Raw genomic sequence first — 18,322 nt, forward strand, 5'->3', positions numbered from 1 at the left:
GTAACTATGAATAGTTTTCATTCATAGTTACTCTAGAAACACTTATCTAACAATAAGAATGAAATTAAAATCTTTGGAAAACAAACATCGAAATTCTTCATAAAGATATTTAGGTAAATAAAAATAATTTATTTTGTATTTAAGAACAGTTATGCATAAATTTTTCTACATCAATATATAAATAATAATAAAATTATCTTTTGTTAATTTTACTATTATTTATATATTGATTTAATAATTGTCATATCCAATATATTTTACTTAAAACGCTTATCTTTTAATGAAAAAAGCAATACAACAAACAATTAAATAAAACAAATTTTTTACAATATCTCGAAAATTAAAAACAAATTTAATTTTTATTAAATAATAGATGCAAGAAGATACTTTAGAATTATTAAATTTACCAGAAGGGGTGCAGAATAATAATTAAAATAAAGCAATATAACAAACAAAATATTTTCAATTAAGTAATCTCAAGATATTGTAAGAAAATTGTGTTAACTATACATTAATTAAACTGAGATTTAATTAATTATTTAGTCGCGATCCGGGAAAAGTTCGTTAAAAGTAAAATGTTTAACTATATTGTTCGCAATTGAAATTATTTTTTTAGAGACTTCCGTTTCTAACGATGGTTTAATTTTGGCGATTAATTCTTCTTCATTATAGACTAAGAAGTTCCTAATAATTTCGTTTAACTGAGATGGTTCGTTCACATCAAGCTTAGTTTTCAATCCTTTAATGTCGAACTGCAAATTCATTTTTGATATATATACGTATCTTTCACCGTATCTGGTTATTATTTTCAGGTCTAGTGTGCTTTTCGCTAATACATTATCTGCAAAATGAACACATTGTATCACAACATAATCTGATAAAAATCAATAAAAAACATAATTGTATATAAATTTTTACAGTTTAGTAAAGTAGATTTCTATAAATCTTAATTTTATTTTATTATTAATTTGATACATACCTGTAATAAAATGAATCGGTCCTTTGTGAACAACAGGCAGCAGTACACGTATATCAATATCATACGTGTTATTTGAATAAACTTTTGGGAATGTGACAGTAAAATTAAATTGGAGCTTATCAAGGTCTATATGAAAAGTATTCAGAGCAAAATTGCAAATCCCCAATATGTTTGAATCTTTGAGAAATAACTTGGCATTATTTGAGTCAGAAATAGTTATATGATCAATAACGAATGGCTCCAATGGTGGAGACTCTAATTCTGGTATTCCAATACATATCCTTTCCTTTAAATCTTCAATACTTTGCATGATGCAATTATCAATATTTGGATTTTTTCGGCCGCATGCATGAATATAAGGGACTGTAAAAAAAATACAAATTATTTTTGTTAACTTGTAATTTTGTAATAAAATTATTGAACAAACACAATACTTTATAATATTTTGTAAAGTATTGTGTTTATTCAATAATTTTATTACAAATTACTTCGTAAGCCGACAAGGATATGGCCTTAATAGAATTTTAATTTCTTAAACAAATAAAATTGTGCATTATTTTAAAATAATGCGCAATTTTTATTTGCTTAAGGAATTAAACTCATCCCATTACGGCCATATCCTCGTCGGCTTACGAAGTATTTAAAAAATGCAAGATAAAACGTTACAAAGAAATTGGGGACTATTTCAAAGAGAATAAAATTTATCCGATTATCAATTTGTGCGTTCTATTTAACAATTTTGGGTATTTTTTGAACAAAAAGTGTATACACTTTCCATATTTATTTAATATTTATATAAATGGAAGTGTTATGCTAATTATATTTGTGCTATTATGTAAAGTGTAAAATAAATTATTTTAAGTGAGAAATTAATTAGTGTAAACATCTTATTATAAATCATAATAAATTTTAGCTATAAAAATAATTAGATTTAAATATTAGCAAAATAAGTCAGTACATTCAAAGCTGTAATTAAGTATGATTGCATGAGGCGTATCGAATGCCGATTTCCGGCACTTTTTAACAAACTCTGATTAACTCTAATCAACGGTTAATTTAATTAGCAGACAATATAAATAAAATGGATTCTTGAGATTTAAAAAGTATAAAATGTTCAAGGTTAATGAACGTCAAGTGCAGTTTACCTACTCTCACTTTTAACTAACTTATAAGATGCTACTTCAGGCATAGTAATACTTTAGTAACTTAATCACTTATAGACGAATAAATACCAATATACATTTTGATATTATTGTTACGCTAAATATGACTCTAAAGTGAATCGAAACGTTCATAGTTTTAATTAGAATAATTTTATGTTTTATAAATATTAAAAGGGTTAATAATTGGGACAAATGCATTGATAACCACACTTAACTTTTATAGCCTTGTTTGAACCTATTGTATTTTGTTTAATCAGTAAAGTTACCAACATGAACACGAAAACAATTTATTATTAGATCAAGACGCAAAGTTCTCTTCTTTCTCGTCATAAATAAATATTTGATTGATTATTGCATCTGATATATTTGATAGTTTATATCTTATTATGTTAACATAGATGAAATTATTAATTAATTCCTTTGTTGAACATTGTACGATTTTTATTCACCGAGTTATTCAACATTGAAGCAAAGAAGACCATTTTCGCAAATTTTTACACTTTTGATACTGTTTGCAATACAATTGTAATTGAAATATTTGCTGTCACAATTGTGAAATGTAACTGGTAGTTATAAAATGTTTAAATCACTTTCTATACATTGCAATTTTATGAAACATACTGTTTACGATAGATTTATACATTGATAATAGATTTAAAATCTTAAACAAAAGATTTTTGGATTTTATAAGCTTTGGGTTTTCAGTAAGTAAATAAAAAAATATTTTTATTTACCTAAATATCTTTATGAAAAATTTCGATGTTTGTTTTCCAAAGATTTTAATTCCATACTTAGCTAAGTGTTTCTAGAGTAACTATGAATGAAAACCATTCATAGTTACATAATGTGACAAGCTTTATGTGGAGTATAGAAAATATTAGTATACATTATAGAAATAAAAACATGTTTCTTATTACTTACCCAATTTTGTTGTAACTGGTATCACTATAATCACAAAAGTGAAAAATTTAGCAAACATTTTTGAAGAAAGTATTAATAAATTTATAAATTTTTTAAGAGTATTAAAAATTGTTTATGACGTTTTTACAAAACTAAAGAACAGTCATATATATGTCTTAACAGAAGCGAATGGAAGAGAAAGACTAATCCATCGTGAGCTTCGAGCCTGTATTTATACTAATCTATGTTCTGTATATGCATGTGTGTGTTTGCTTCTATTCTCTGGTTTAATTTGATACCTGTTTTCCTTGTCCTTTCACTTATCTCCGACCTTTTGCCTAGACATCGGAATTCTACGGATTCTATAAATACACTAGTCAAAACAATAATTAACCTTGGCAAATATAAATAATGTATGATCGAGAGGCAAGGTCGTGTTTCGCGCCAAAGTGAATGCAAAGCGAGAGACTTACTTTTAACTGCAATGTTACATATATAATGATCTTGTTCTCACGAAATCTCGAGCATTTCAAATTTTATTTAAAACAGTTCATTATTGACGGTCCGTAATAAATTTATAACAAAAAACGCTAATTGTTGTAGATATACAATGGATAATAGCGGATGTGGCAAAGTATATGCAGTCAAATATACTTTGTCATACGTTGACATTTTTATCTTTAACAAATTTAGCTACAAATTTATGTGTAAAGTTGATTAAGAAGTCGGTATAAATACAAATCTTCAATTTTAAAATATTATCGATTTCTTAAAAAAGCAATAAAATCGTAAAAACAATGTTCTTCATTGAGACGTTTGCTATACATTTGTATTATTATTAAGATAAATCACTTAAGGAATTTTTGTGGCAAAGCCCGAGATGGTATTGAGTTAGCCTGGAAATGTTTCTTCCTTTAATTAACCAAAACAGGCAATTTAGAAGATCCAGTCGTCTAGTTAACATAATTTATGCCGAAATAAGTTTGCGCAGAGTATTTACGTAATTTATATGCGATGACGAAACTGCTTCATAGTTTTCAGAAGCAAGAAAAATTAAATCATGAATTCATTAATTCACCAAATGCTTTAGTAAGTTAAAAAAAAGTTAAAATTTGTTTTTGTAGAAGCAAAAATATATATTACGCCGTACAAATAACTATTTCGCACTTATCGGAAAAATTACGTTTTAAAAAGATTAAAATAAACGGGAATATGCAAAATTGTAGGATTGCCTTATACGACTCATATAAGCATTTGCAATCTTTGTTTTTGTAAGGAATAATAATACACGAATAGAGATAAGCGTATATTACACACATCCATCGTTGGAAGTCCCAGATTTTAGAGTGATGTAACTTAGAATTCTGTTTGACAACGGGTGTGATAAAAAAACAAATTATTGTATGAATGTATTTAATCTTTCCAGTCTAAATAAGAATTCGTTGGACCAAAATATTTCTGCAGTGATTTCTATGCAATGTAAATATTTAATTGGAATGTGCGTAATTCGTAGGAGATGTTTACATTAATTATGCGTAATGCTACGCTAATAATTTTATTCTACGTTAGAATGGAATAATAATAATGGGGAATTCACATTTGTGAATGAGTTTTTTAAGTATTTGCTAATTGAAAAACATTTCAAAGCAATTTTATATACGGTTTAAGTACGTTAGCAGCATTTTTTCTAATTTTATCTATACAGTAATATTCTCTGGTATGCTTCTTTCTGCCTTTGACGTTATATTTACAATATCTTTAAAATTTTAGTTCAATATGTATTAAAAATTTTGAGTTTTGTAAATAAATATAAGTCTTTCAAAACTTTTGTTATTCACTGTATTGAAAAAAAGTTTATATTATTTCAAAGTTTACTTTAGGTTATTTTAGGTAATTTTGAAACAATTAAAAGTAAATGTTGTGCATAGTACATATATTTTAAATCATTTTAAATTAATTTACAAATAAAGTAAGGCGATGTGGGGTAAAGTGTGACAAGTTTTTGTTTGCTTCCATAGAAGTGTCAAAAAATTGAATTTTTGAACAATCAATGGTTGTTTTTACTAGAGGACGAAAAAAACTAACTTTCTATAAAACGTCGGCCATATGGTAGTAGTTTTCACGATATACTGTTTGGGATGTCTGGCTAGGACTCTTCAAATAACAAAGGAATATTGTTTACTATGTAAGAAAGTATTTTTTCTTTTATAATATCATTTCTTTTACTTAGATTTTTAATTTAAAAAAATTGTTAATAAATTAGAACGTATTTCAAAATAACTAGTTAAAGATAAAGTCAAATTGTTTAAAATTAACTAAGTTATAAACTGTTATTCTATTAACATTATTTTTTAACTTTTACTTTTTAACTAATTATTACCCAATATTGAATAACAGAGATTTGTTAAATCATTATTTATCAACCGTGTAATTTTTTTTAACATTGCAGTTTAAGGGTTAAAGCAATTAATAATCATGAAATTTTACGAATAACGTTTTATTTAATTAACCTTTAAAATACATTATTAATATATTGCTTAATATTTCTGATGGTACAATGTAATTAAAACAATATTAACTTAATATTAAAATGTAATACATTATGATATGTATAAAATGCAATCAAAAATAATTTATGTTACATGTTCAATTTGCAAAATCATTTTTTCTGACATTATTTTCTGAACAATACACATGTATTTCCACATTTGATTTTATTAGTCTCTTTTAATATTAAAAAACATTTTAATACATATAATACATAATTTTGTGCGTAATAAAAAAGATTACATATCATATTTATTAAAAACTAATGCTTTTACATAAATACTTACTCTTACATAAATCCATAGTTTGGTAACTAATAACATTTTTAATTTGTAACTATAATAACATTTTATTTAAACTTTTGTTGGTTTTATTATTATTTATATATTGATGTAAAAAATTTATGCATTATAGCTGTCCGCAAATACAAAATAATTTATTTAATAAAATTACAACACAACATAGTTATCAAACTATGGATATATAAATTATAATATGTCGTGTTGTAATTTTATTAAGTTGATAATTTAATAATTGTCATATTCAATATATTTTACTTAAAAGTCTTATGCGTTAATAAATAAACTAATATAACACAAAATATGTATTGACACAAATTTTATTTTTATTAAATAATAGAGAAAATTTGTGTCAATAATTTCCGAGATATTGTAAGAAAATTGTTTTATTTACACATTAATTAAATTGATTTAATTAATGATTTAATCGCCATCAGAGAAAAAATCGCAAGAAAATACTTCAAAATTATTAAATGCTTATTCACCAGCGCGCGTGCAGAATAATAGTTAAAATACAGCCATATTTTGTGTTATATTGGTTTATTTATTAACGCATAAGACTTTTAAGGAAAATATATTGAATATGATAATTATTAAATTATTGACTTAATAAAATTACAACATGATTTAATCTCGATCAGGGAATAAATCATCAAAAGTAAAATGTTTAAGTATATTGTTTGTAATCAAAAGTAGTTTTTTAGAAATTTCCGTTTCTAATGATGGTTTAATTTGGGCAATCAATTCTTCTTTATTGTCGCTTAAGAAGGTACTAATAATTTCGTTTATCTGAGCTGGTTCGTTAGCATCAAGCTTAATTTCCAATTTTTTAAATTCAAGATGCAAATTTATTTTTGTTGCATATACGTATTTTTCACCGTATCTGGTTATTATTTTCAAGTCTAGTGCGTATTTTACTAATACATTATCTGTAAAGGAACACATCATATTACAACATAATCTGATAATATCCGTAAAAAACAAAATTGTATTTAAATTTTTACGGTTTAGTAGATTTCTATAAATCTTAATTTTATTTTAGTATGAAATCGATACATACCTAGAGAAAAATAAATCGGTCCCTTATGAGCAATAAGCACCAATATACGTATAGCAATATCATACGTGCTGTTTACATAAACTTTTGGAAATGTCAAAGTAAAAGTGATTTGGGGCTTTTCAAGTTCTACATGGATAGTATTCAAAACGAAATTGCAAAGCCCTAGCATGTTTGAATCTTTGAGAAATAACTTGGCATCATTTGTGTCGTAAATAGTCATATTGTCAATAACGAATGACTCCAATGGTGGAGCCTCTAATTCTGGTATTCCCATACATATCTTTTCCCTTAAATCTTCAACACTATGCTTGACGCAACTATCAAGATATGGATTTTTTCGGCCGCATGTGTGAATATAAGGAACTGTAAAAAAAAAAAAAATACAAATTATTTTTGTTAACTTGTAATTTTGTAATAAAATTATTGAATAAACACAATACTTTATAATATTTTTATTTTAAAATAATGTACAATTTATATTTGCTGAAGACATTAAACTCATCCCACTAAGACTATATTCTCGTCGGCTTACGAAGTATTTTGAAGAATGCAAGATAAAAAATTACAAAGAAATTGGCGACTATTTTGAAGAAAATAAAATTTATCCGATTCTCAATTTGTGTGTTTTATTTAATAATTTCGGGTATTTTTTGAGCAGAAGGTGTATACATCTTCTCTATTTATTTAATATTTATTTTAATGGAAATTATAACAAGTGTATTCGTGCTATTATGTAAAATGTTAAATAAATTATTTTAAGGCGGAGATTAATAAGTATAAATATGCTATTATAAATCATAATAAATTTTAACTGTAAAAACTATTAGATTTAAATATTAGCAAAATAAGATAGCACAAGCTGTAATTAACTATGTTTGCAGAGATGTATCGAATGCTGATTTTTGACTAACAAACTCTGATTAACTCTAATCAATGGTTAACTCAATTAGTAGACAATAAAAATAAAATGGATTCTTGAGATTTAAAGTATAAAATATTCAAGATTAATGAACGTCAAGTGCAGTTATTAAGTACTGCAGTTTATCTCCTCTCAGATAACTTTAAACTTGTAAGGTACCACTTCAAACATACTAATCTTTTGGTAACTTAACTACTTATAAACGAATAAATATCGATATACATTTCGATAATAGTGTTGTATTGAAGATGACTCCAAAGTGAGTCAAAACGTTCATAATTTTAATTTGAATAATATAATGTTTTACAAACGTTGAAAGAGTTAATAATTGAAACAAATGCATTAATAACTGTACTTAATTTTTATAGTCTTGTTTAAATATTGTATTTTTTTCAATTAGCAGAGTTATCAACATAGACACGAAAACAATTTAATATTAAATCGAGATGTAAAGTTCTCTTCTTTCTCGTCATAAATAAATATTTAATTGATTATAGCATCTAATATATTTGATAGTTTATATTTTATTATGTTAACATAGAGAGAATCATTAATTCCTTTGTTCAGCATTGTACGATGTTTATTCACCAAGTTATTTATTGAAGCATAAAAGGCCATTTTGCAGCTCCGGAAGTATGCTGCACGCGTTTCCGGAGCCCCCCCAATTAAGGACCAGGACAGGACACCCGGAGGGGTTTTAGTAGGTATGTCCCCCACCTTCCCCGGGGCCTGGGGTATGCGTAACGCATTTCCCCTCCGTTACAAAAAAAGGCCATTTTTGCATATTTTCACATTTTTTATATGTTTGCAATACAATTGTAATTGAAATATTTGCTGTCACAAACGAAAAATGTAACTGGTAGTTATAAAATGTTTAATTTGCAATTTTATAAATCATACTGTTTACGATAGATTTATACATTAATAAATTTGAAATCTTAAACAAAAGGTTTCTGGATTTTATAAGCTTTGTGTTTTCAGTAAGTAAATAAAAAAAAATTTTTTTTTTTCCTAAATATCTTTATGAAAAATTTTGATGTTTGTTTTCCAAAGATTTTAATTCCATACTTAGATAAGTGTTTCTAGAGTAACTATGAATGAAAAGCATTCATAGTTACTCACATAATGTGACAAGCTTTATGTGGAGTATAGAAAATATTAGTATACATTATAGAAATAAAAACATGTGTCTTATTACTTACCCAATTCAGTTGTAACCGGTATTACTATAATCACAAAAGTAAAAAATTTAACAAACATTTTTTTTTTAAAGTATTAAAAATTGTTTATAATGTCTTTACAAAACTAAAGAACAGTCATATATATGTCTTAATAGAAGCAAATGGAAGAGAAAGACTAATCCGTCGTGAGCTTCGAGCCTGTATTTATACTAATCTATATTCTGTATATGCATGTGTGTGTTTGCCTCTATTCTCTGGTTTAATTTGATACCTGTTTTCCTTGTCCTTTCACTTATCTCCGACCTTTTGTCTAGACATCCGAATTCTACGGATTCTATAAATAAAGTAGTCAAAACAATAATTAACCTTGGCAAATATAAATAATATATGATCGAGAGGCAAGGTCGTGTTTCGCGCCAAAATGAATGCAAAGCGAGAGACTTACTTTTAACTGCGATGTTATATATATATATAATGATCTTGTTCTCACCAAATCTCAAGCAATATCAGTTGCGACACTTGCAATGTGCTATTTAACAATTTTGGGTATTTTTTGAACAGAAAGTGTATACACTTTCCATATTTATTTAACATTTATATAAATGGAAATTATGCTAATTATATTTGTGCTATTATGTAAAGTGTAAAATAAATTCTTTTAAGTGGGAGATTAATTAGTGTAAACATCTTATTATAAATCATAATAAATTTTAGCTATAAAAATAATTAAATTTAAATATTAGCAAAATAAGTTAGCACATTCAAAGTTGTAATTAAGTGTGTTTGCAGAGGCGTATCGAATGCCGATTTCCGGCCATTTTAACAAACTTTGATTAACTCTAATCGACGGTTAATTCAATTAGCAGACAATATAAATAAAATGGATTCTTGAGATTTAAAAAGTATAAAATGTTCAAGGTTAATGAACGTCAAATGCAGTTTACCTCCTCTCAGGTAACTTTTAACTTGTAAGATGCTACTTCAGACATAGTAATACTTTGGTAACTTAACCACTTATAGACAAATAAATAGCAATATACATTTTGATATTATTGTTGCGCTGAGGATGACTCTAAAGTGAATCGAAACGTTCATAGTTTTAATTTGAATAATTTTATGTTTTACAAATATTAAAAGAGTTAATAATTGGAACAAATGTATTGATAACCACTTAACTATTATAGCCTTGTTTGAACCTGTTGTATTTTGTTTAATCAGTAAAGTTACCAACATGAACACGAAAACAATTTATTATTAGATCAAAACGCAAAATTCTCTTTTTTCTCATCATAAATAAATATTTGATTTATCATAGCATCTGATATATTTGATAGTTTATATTTTATTATGTTAACATAGATGGAATTATTAATTCCTTTGTTGAGCATTGTACAATTTTTATTCACCGAGTTATTCAATATTGAAGCAAAAAAAGCCACTTTTGCAAATTTTCACATTTTTGATACTGTTTGCAATACAATTGTAATTGAAATATTTGCTGTCACAAACGTGAAATGTAACTGGTAGTTATAAAATGTTTAAATCACTTTCTATACATTGCAATTTTATGAATCAAACTGTTTACGATAGATTTATACATTGATAATAAATTTAAAATCTTAAACAAAAAGTTTTTTGAATTTTATAAACTTTGTGTTTTCAGTAAATAAATAAGAAAATATTTTTGTTTACCTAAATATCTTTATAAAAAATTTTGATGTTTGTTTTCCAAAGATTTTAATTCCATACTTAGATAAGTGTTTCTAGAGTAACTATGAATGAAAAGTATTCATAGTTACTCACATAACGTGACAAGCTTTATGTAGTATAGAAAGTATTAGTATACATTATTGTAAAGAAATAAGAACATGTTTCTTATTACTTATCCAATTTTGTTGAAATTGGTACTGCCATAACTACAAAAGCAAGTATTTTAGCAAACATTTTCAAAGAAGAAATTAATAAATTTACAAATATAAAAAAAAGTTTACAAATTTTTTATAACTATTAAAAACTGTTTACAATTTCTTTACAATGTTAAAAAACAGTATCGTTTTATATTAGCGTCTTAACCGAAGCGAATAGGAACGCATACTAATACGTGTGAGCCTCGATCAATAAGTTTTTATATACGCATATGTTTGTCTGTTTTTTTGTTTTCTTTAATTAATTTGGTTACCTGTTTTTCTTTTCGTTTAAATAACAGTTTAAATAACATTGCTAGACATTTAATATATTATTAAAAAGCGCAGTTGCGCTTCTGCTTCAAAGTGCCGCGCAGCGACCAGTCTTTTTTGCGCAAATCGGTAATTAATTACCACAGTTCATCCAAATTTATTGAATTCTATAAATATGATAGTAAAAAAAATGCATTAACCTTGGCATTTTAGATAATGTACGATTCTCTGCTTTGTGGATGTGTAATATCATATCAAACATCTAAATATAAACATATAATCTGAAGTTTAAACACATTTATTATTCATATATTTTTTAAACTAGTTTAAACCGTTCAATCATTTCAAATTTTATTTAAAACAGTTTATTATTAACGGTCCGTAATAAATTAATAACAAAAAACATACATATACAACGGATAATAGCGGATATGCAGTCAAATATACTTTGTCATACTTTGACATTTTTATTTTTAGCAAATTTAGCTACAAAGTTATGTGTAGAGCTGATTAAGAAGTTGATATAAATACACATTTTTAATTTTAAAATATCATCGATTTTTTAAAGATGCAATAAAATTGTACAAAATAATGTTCTCCATTGAGGCACTCATTGTATATTTGTATTATTATATAAATGAATCAATTAAGAAATTTTTGTGACAAAGCCCTAGAATGTATCGAGTTAGTCTGGAAAGGTTTCTACCGTTTATTAACCAAAATAAACAATTAAAGAGATCCGGTTGTCTGGTTAACGTAATTTATGCCGCAATAAGTTTGCGTAGTGTATTTACATAATTTATATGCAATGATGAAACTGCTTCATAATTTTGAGAAAAAAGAAAGATCAAAGTCATTAGTTCACCAAATTCTTTAGTAAAAAAGTTGAAATTTGAATAAAATAAACGGAAATATGCAAAATTGTAGGATCGTCTTGTACGACTCATACAAGCATTTGCAATCTTTGTCTTCGTAAGGAATAATAATACACGAACGATGAGCATTTAATACCCACTTCCATCGTCGGAAGTCTCAGAATTTAGAGTGATGTAACTTAAGATTCTCTTTGGGTGAGACAAAAAAACGAATTATTATACGAATGTATTTAATCTTTCCAGTCTAAATGCAATTCGTTGGATCAAAATATCTCTGCGGTGATTCCTACGAAATGTAAATATTTAATGGAATGTGCGTAATACGTAGATGTTTACATTAATTATGCATAATGCTATGCTAATAATTTCATTTTACGTTAGAATGGAATAATAATAATGGGGGATTCCCATTTGTGAATGAGTTTTTGAAGTGTTTACTAATTGAAAAATATTCCGAAGCAGTTTCATACACGGTTTAAATACGTCAGCAGAATATTTTCTAATTTTATCTATACAGTAATATTCTCTGGTATGTTTCTTTATGTTTTTGACATTATATTTACAATATCTTTAAGATTTTAGTTCTATATGTATTATAAATTAAAAATTTCGAGTTTTGTAAATAGATATACGTTTTTGAAAACTTTTGTAATTCACTGTATCAGAAAAAAAGTTTATATTAGTTTAAAGTTTATTCTAGGTAATATTAGTTTAAAGTCTATTCTAGGTTTGCAACAATTAAAAGTAAATGTTGTTAATAGTACATATATTTTAAATCATTTTAAATTAATTCACAAATAAAGTCTTATCTTAATATCAATCGATGAGTTAATTAGGATCTAATTAGGATTTAAATATTCGAGAGTAGTTAAATGTAATTAAATTGAGTAATTTAATAGATTCTTAAAATTGTATTGTAACAGTCAACAGAATACTTAGCCGGGAATCCCGAAGTTTCGTTCATCGACCTAAGTCTGTGAAGCCCCGAGACAAATCAAAGCCATTAGTTGACCGTTAATGTGTGTCTCCTAGGCAAGCAAGATTTCATGGTTTTTTAAGCTAGCCGGCTATTCCAGTATCCGAGTGTAATTAATGTTGGACAATGAATGTCATCGAATGGCGATTATACATATGCGCACACCGACAGTTTGAGAAATGATATTTTGAATACTTAATTATGCAACGGCAGGAACCGTAAGAAGCTTAAAGGTGGAAAGGGTTAATAATTACAAACGTGTTTTTCCTCCTGTCTGCATCCGGGATACTGGATTTCGACTTCTCTTATGTTAAAATGACGTTTTTGCCAAGCATGGGATTTGTGTTATACTTATAATTAATGACCTTATATTACAAATGTCTTGCAATTAAAATTTTTATCACAAAATTTTGTAAAGGTGGCGGAAGTATTTTTACAAAACTTTGTGATCTATTAATTCGTATTCGCGTCTTGCTTTGTAGGAACTTTGTTGGCTCTATAAAAGAATCAAACAGAAATTTTATTTGTTTATTTTCCTCTTCAATTTGACCATGGTCTTAACACATAACTGATCTTTTTTTAAGATTTTACTATTAAAGAAAATAGTTTGCACGATTGTCTTCATTAGAGATTCTCAAATTTTCAGCTTTATTTTATTCCAAGAAAATGTTATCTGGAAGAAGATATTATTTTTGTACAAAAATAAAAACTAATAAAAATCTTCAAAACTATCAGAATATTATAAATTATTATTAATAATAATACATTCTTTTGAGCAGTGTTAAATTATTTTACTTGAGAAACTTTAATTATCTTTAATTAATTAATTAATAAACCATTGGACTAGAAATTCAATCATATCAGCAATGTATAATAATTGCTGTAAGCTTAATAATTACTAATTTAAAACTGTTATTCAATGTCAATTATTTAATTAATCATTATTGTAAAAAGATCTTGTGGTCTATCTACCTTTCTTTAGATTTCTCTCGAAATTTTAGTTTGGGAACCAGTGATAACGACGATGTACCAAGCAATATCGAGAATTCCTAAATTGTCTTTGTCACGAAATGACGTACGTTCCACCTAATGAGCAGGAAGTCGTCCCAGAAACACATACAATGACAGCAGCGCATCTACGGTCCCACAACAACAGAGACTTGCTCTGTTCGTGCTAATGATATGCGGCCGCTTCGACGCGGAGTACCGAAACTGTCCGTTTCTTATCTGCGTGAACGCACGTTGTCGCCCGGGATATCCCGGAACGCAAACGGGTTTCTCTATATAAAGACTGCCTGACCGATTTTCTCTTCGTCATTTGGAACTGAATATTCTTGGTAGTAAGATTATAATACCGGCAAAATGTTAAGAATTGTGATTCTCTTATTCGTTGCGCTGCTCGTCGCAATTACAGCAGCACTACCGACCACACCGACCACATCGCCATTTAAAGGTAAAGACGAAGACGTTACTTACGAAAGTGTTACGGGAAATCAAATATTGACATATTCGTTTTACCTGTATCGAGTTTGCAAAGTGATCGGAAACTTTAGTTAAAACAAGGCTACTTTGTGCATTCCTTATGGATACGAAAGGAAATAAACAAAAATTTTGTTCCAAAGCACAATATTGTGCATATGCAGGCGTTAATTTGTACATGTTGCAAACTGTTTTTAATCCGACTTGTCTGAGTTTCTGATTTGCTACCAAAGACGGAGACTTGACTTTTTTGAATGTGGAGTACTTCATCCGGGAGGGAAGGCGGGGGTGGTTTTAATAACACACAAGTATTTTATCTTTTGTATTGAATATATGTGTTATAGCATGCAACGTGGGCACCTCAATCAAAAACTGTTTCTTGTAAAATTATTTAAAATTTCTTAAAATTTGTTAAAAATTAAAATATTTAAATATTCCAATTTTGGATGTAAAGTTTCCACGGAAGCTTTGAGTGTACAAAGCCCCATACTTTTTAAAAGAAAGTCTCCGTCTATATTTGAGACGTTGATTTTAATGAATGTCGCGTGAGTCATTCATATTAATGTCGCGTCGATTCAATACAGAAAAAACCAGCTTAGCTACTTTTTATAGTGATGACATTCCAAATATTTCACGATTCATATGTGAATGCATTACTCGTTAAAACTAAAAATATTTAAACTTAAGAATTGTATAAAACCTTGCAATTAGAATTTCTAATAGCAATCTCCAATTTAATAGGAACCACTTAACTTATTTTATTTTTTAAAAACTATTATATAGTGTTTTTAAAACTCTATTTTTACTATAAAAACTCTATTGAAATAGCATTTAAAATTTGACTTTTTTTTTTAACTTTGTTAAACACGAGTATAATGTAATTTTTAGAAATAAAATAAATTAATCTTGCTCAGCCCGTTACCTTACTTTAAATCAATAAACAAATCGCTATTAATAATCACTTCTCTAGAATTTAGCAGCATAATTATATTAGAAACTATGTCTAAATTATGTCAAAGTTCAAAACTTCTTATTCAGATCTTTCAACGATAGCCAGAGCGGCCGCGCCTGAGCCCGCTCGTCTTAAACGTCAATATGGTGGATTTGGTGGTGGTTTCGGTGGTGGATTCGGCGGACACGGTGGTTTTCACGGTCATCACGGTGGTTATGGGCACCGAGGATTCGGAGGATATGGACACGGAGGATATGGACACGGAGGATTTGGTCACGGAGGATTTGGACACGGAGGTATCGGAGGCTGCAGAGGATGCGGAGGAGGTTCACACTATCCCAGTGGTGGTTTCGCCAACAGCAGAGCCAATGCCGGTTCAATAAGCACGCCGTTCGGCAGCGGTGCTTTTGCGAGCTCGTCTTCTAATGCTGGGTGAGTGTCGCAAATTGAATATCGAGAATCTTTGATAAGTCGAAAAGATCTCACGAATAATTGTAAAACACAGGAAAAAAGTTTAAGTATGATTTTAATTAAATATAATAATAAGAGAACTCATGACTATTAAAATAACAAAACAAAGAGGGACTTACAAAAGCTAGGTGTAGGAATTAGTACGCGTAAGCAGTACAATATATCAATGAAAATCTTTGCTTTGACAAGAGCTAGGGATGGGCGAAAATTAAAATGTTATAATTTAATTAGATTTTTTTAAATTTATTTTTATTCGTGTATTAATCTCGCGTATTGATTTCTGTGCGTGGCTTTCACATGCCATTATTTTTTTTATAACAAAAATAGTAATCACTTGTTAATTTTTGAGTAACGGTAAAGATAACGAGTTTTTTTTTTATAAAGTAACTTAGTCAACACTGGTTATGGTAACTTATGGTATTATTATCATTGTCAAAGACATTAAATGCAGTTTGAAACTTTTTGTATCTATACAGGTTAAACAGCTAAAAATTTTTTCACCATAAGTTTGTGAAATATAATTCCAACGTAATTGCAATTTTAAACGCAAATTTTAACTATTTTTATATGACAAAATTATTTTTAGCTGTTTGATTTGCATATGTATGATAAATTTCTCAAACTGTATTTTATTTATTGAATGTATTAAATTAGAAATTTATATTGTTTGTATTACCAATATTTTTATTAGAATACTGAAAATTACGTTAAAATTCAAAACGTTTGTCAATATATAATACTCAATTTATAATATAAAACAAAAGCATTAAAAAGAACTGGTATTGTCACAGTTCTGGCAACACTGATCTCAATCTCTGATTTTTTAAATCATACATTTCACTAGGCGTCACTGATGCCTTTCAAAGTTCAAAGTACAAAGTAATGATAAAAGTACTTATTCAAATCGTTACGATTACCCATGTAACTGCTTCAACTACGAACCTTACAAATAAGTGAATATAATATTGTTACATATTCGTTACTAAAAAAAAATAATTGTAATGATAACGATGTTGTAAATAACACGCGCTTTACTATCCAACTTTGATAATAACGTTTACTTATTATATGAAAAATGATTTATTAGCATGCAACTTATATAATAATGTTTTGATTGCAGTGGATTTGGACGATGAAGGACTTGCATAATGAAACGATCACTGTCATTAAAAATAAACTCATATGTGACAATATATTAATTGTACTTGTATAGTTATTATATGTATAAACTCTGAAATCTTACGTTTTCATGCAGAATAAATTTATTATAAACAAAATACAAATTATTTAATTTATCCTAAACTCTATTAGCGTATTGTTATTTAATATTTTTTAACAATCTTAATTTATCGAGTAATTAATGAAATTCAGTATATCTTTACATCTTGCAAATTTTAAATATACCATTAGACATCGATATTTTTCTGCATTTGTTTTATTAACCTTTAATTAAAAAATAATTTAGATCATTTATTGTAGCTTTTATTACTCTAGCTTTGGTCGTCCAATATTCTTGATCGCAAAATACGTTTATATTTTTAAGCGCAGGAACGTGATAGCCATTAGAAATAACTTATCATTTGGAATAAATTCGCTTTTACAAGTGTTTTCAAGAGATTTCATTATTTTTATTCAAATTTTCTTTATTTAAAAGGCATGTAAGAAACTTTTACATATAATTTTTCGCTTATGATGTTACGACTTCTATATGACCGTGGAGACTAGTCTTAAATTTAAAAACCTGACAATGAGTCAATAATATAATTCAAATAACCTCTACTCGGATTCCTTTCCTTTTCCTTTAAAGACACACGCCCACTTTCTTCATCAAAAAGTGTATTTAAGAAAAAAACTAGACATTTGGTACTTTCATTTTTATCCGAACGATTGATGAGTTCACAGGTCGATTTATCTGCACTATTGCAAGTGATGCAAGACATAAAATTTCTGGGATACAACAGTAAAACATTTTTGGCTTTATTATTTTTTTCATTTATTTAATACTTTTACATGAAATTTCGATATAATGTAATAATATTTTTATTTTTTTAATTTATAGAGTAATTAACAGAAATATATGTACATGAAAATCAGCGATTATCTAATGAGCATAATTATGAAATACTTCATCTCTTACCGACTTTAATATTTTTTATACAAAACTTCTTTTCATATTATGTATATTTTTTAAGATATTTATATTTTTCATTATAAATGGATTACTTTATATGATCGATTAATCCTTGTTCGCGTGCGGAAAATGGAGTGCGAAGCTTTTTTCGTGTCGATCAGGCAGGTGGCACGTGTTCGCATAAAATTGTGGAAACAGTTTTAGAATACTCTA

The 18,322-nt window shown here is 27.3% G+C and overlaps 4 protein-coding genes across 4 annotated transcripts in view; 2 read left to right on the plus strand and 2 right to left on the minus strand.

The window, feature by feature from the left end:
- Positions 1-356: 356 nt before the first annotated feature.
- On the minus strand, positions 357-3,229 carry LOC105203856. The gene is made up of 3 exons (XM_039451230.1): positions 3,064-3,229; positions 980-1,342; positions 357-841 (listed from the first exon to the last, which is right to left on the minus strand). Exons 1-3 carry the CDS (start codon positions 3,119-3,121, stop codon positions 540-542), a joined length of 723 nt encoding a protein of 240 aa, XP_039307164.1. The 5' UTR covers positions 3,122-3,229; the 3' UTR covers positions 357-539.
- Positions 3,230-6,279: 3,050 nt separating this feature from the next.
- On the minus strand, positions 6,280-9,223 carry LOC105203857. Its single transcript, XM_026135250.2, has 3 exons — positions 9,070-9,223; positions 6,949-7,311; positions 6,280-6,817 (listed from the first exon to the last, which is right to left on the minus strand). The coding sequence occupies exons 1-3, from the start codon at positions 9,125-9,127 to the stop codon at positions 6,516-6,518; spliced, it is 723 nt and encodes a 240-aa protein (XP_025991035.2). The 5' UTR covers positions 9,128-9,223; the 3' UTR covers positions 6,280-6,515.
- The window catches only part of LOC105203826 (juvenile hormone-binding protein), a 423,181-nt gene continuing 411,980 nt past the window's right edge, over positions 7,122-18,322 (plus strand). The window contains exon 1 of the mRNA XM_011172739.3: positions 7,122-7,244. The gene's annotated coding sequence lies outside the window, so the exon portion shown is untranslated. The remainder of the gene's footprint in view (positions 7,245-18,322) is intronic.
- Positions 14,346-17,255, plus strand: LOC105203810 (holotricin-3). The gene is made up of 3 exons (XM_011172722.3): positions 14,346-14,529; positions 15,594-15,939; positions 17,099-17,255. Exons 1-3 carry the CDS (start codon positions 14,439-14,441, stop codon positions 17,112-17,114), a joined length of 453 nt encoding a protein of 150 aa, XP_011171024.1. The 5' UTR covers positions 14,346-14,438; the 3' UTR covers positions 17,115-17,255.

This window comes from Solenopsis invicta, chromosome 6 (assembly GCF_016802725.1).
Source record: "Solenopsis invicta isolate M01_SB chromosome 6, UNIL_Sinv_3.0, whole genome shotgun sequence".
Taxonomy (NCBI): Eukaryota; Metazoa; Arthropoda; class Insecta; order Hymenoptera; family Formicidae; genus Solenopsis; species Solenopsis invicta.

What these genes read in the sequence shown, in the direction of transcription:
- LOC105203857 (XM_026135250.2), bottom strand. Translation starts at nt 9,127, where the DNA reads ATGTTTGTTAAATTTTTTACTTTTGTGATTATAGTAATACCGGTTACA. An exon ending in ACCGGTTACAACTGAATTGG is followed by an intron (nt 7,312 to 9,069) that starts GTAAGTAATAAG and finishes TTTTTTTTACAG; the next exon opens with TTCCTTATATTCACACATGC. An exon ending in ACCGATTTATTTTTCTCTAG is followed by an intron (nt 6,818 to 6,948) that starts GTATGTATCGAT and finishes GTTCCTTTACAG; the next exon opens with ATAATGTATTAGTAAAATAC.
- LOC105203856 (XM_039451230.1), bottom strand. Translation starts at nt 3,121, where the DNA reads ATGTTTGCTAAATTTTTCACTTTTGTGATTATAGTGATACCAGTTACA. An exon ending in ACCAGTTACAACAAAATTGG is followed by an intron (nt 1,343 to 3,063) that starts GTAAGTAATAAG and finishes TTTTTTTTACAG; the next exon opens with TCCCTTATATTCATGCATGC. An exon ending in ACCGATTCATTTTATTACAG is followed by an intron (nt 842 to 979) that starts GTATGTATCAAA and finishes TTCATTTTGCAG; the next exon opens with ATAATGTATTAGCGAAAAGC.
- LOC105203810 (XM_011172722.3), top strand. Translation starts at nt 14,439, where the DNA reads ATGTTAAGAATTGTGATTCTCTTATTCGTTGCGCTGCTCGTCGCAATT. An exon ending in GACCACATCGCCATTTAAAG is followed by an intron (nt 14,530 to 15,593) that starts GTAAAGACGAAG and finishes CTTCTTATTCAG; the next exon opens with ATCTTTCAACGATAGCCAGA.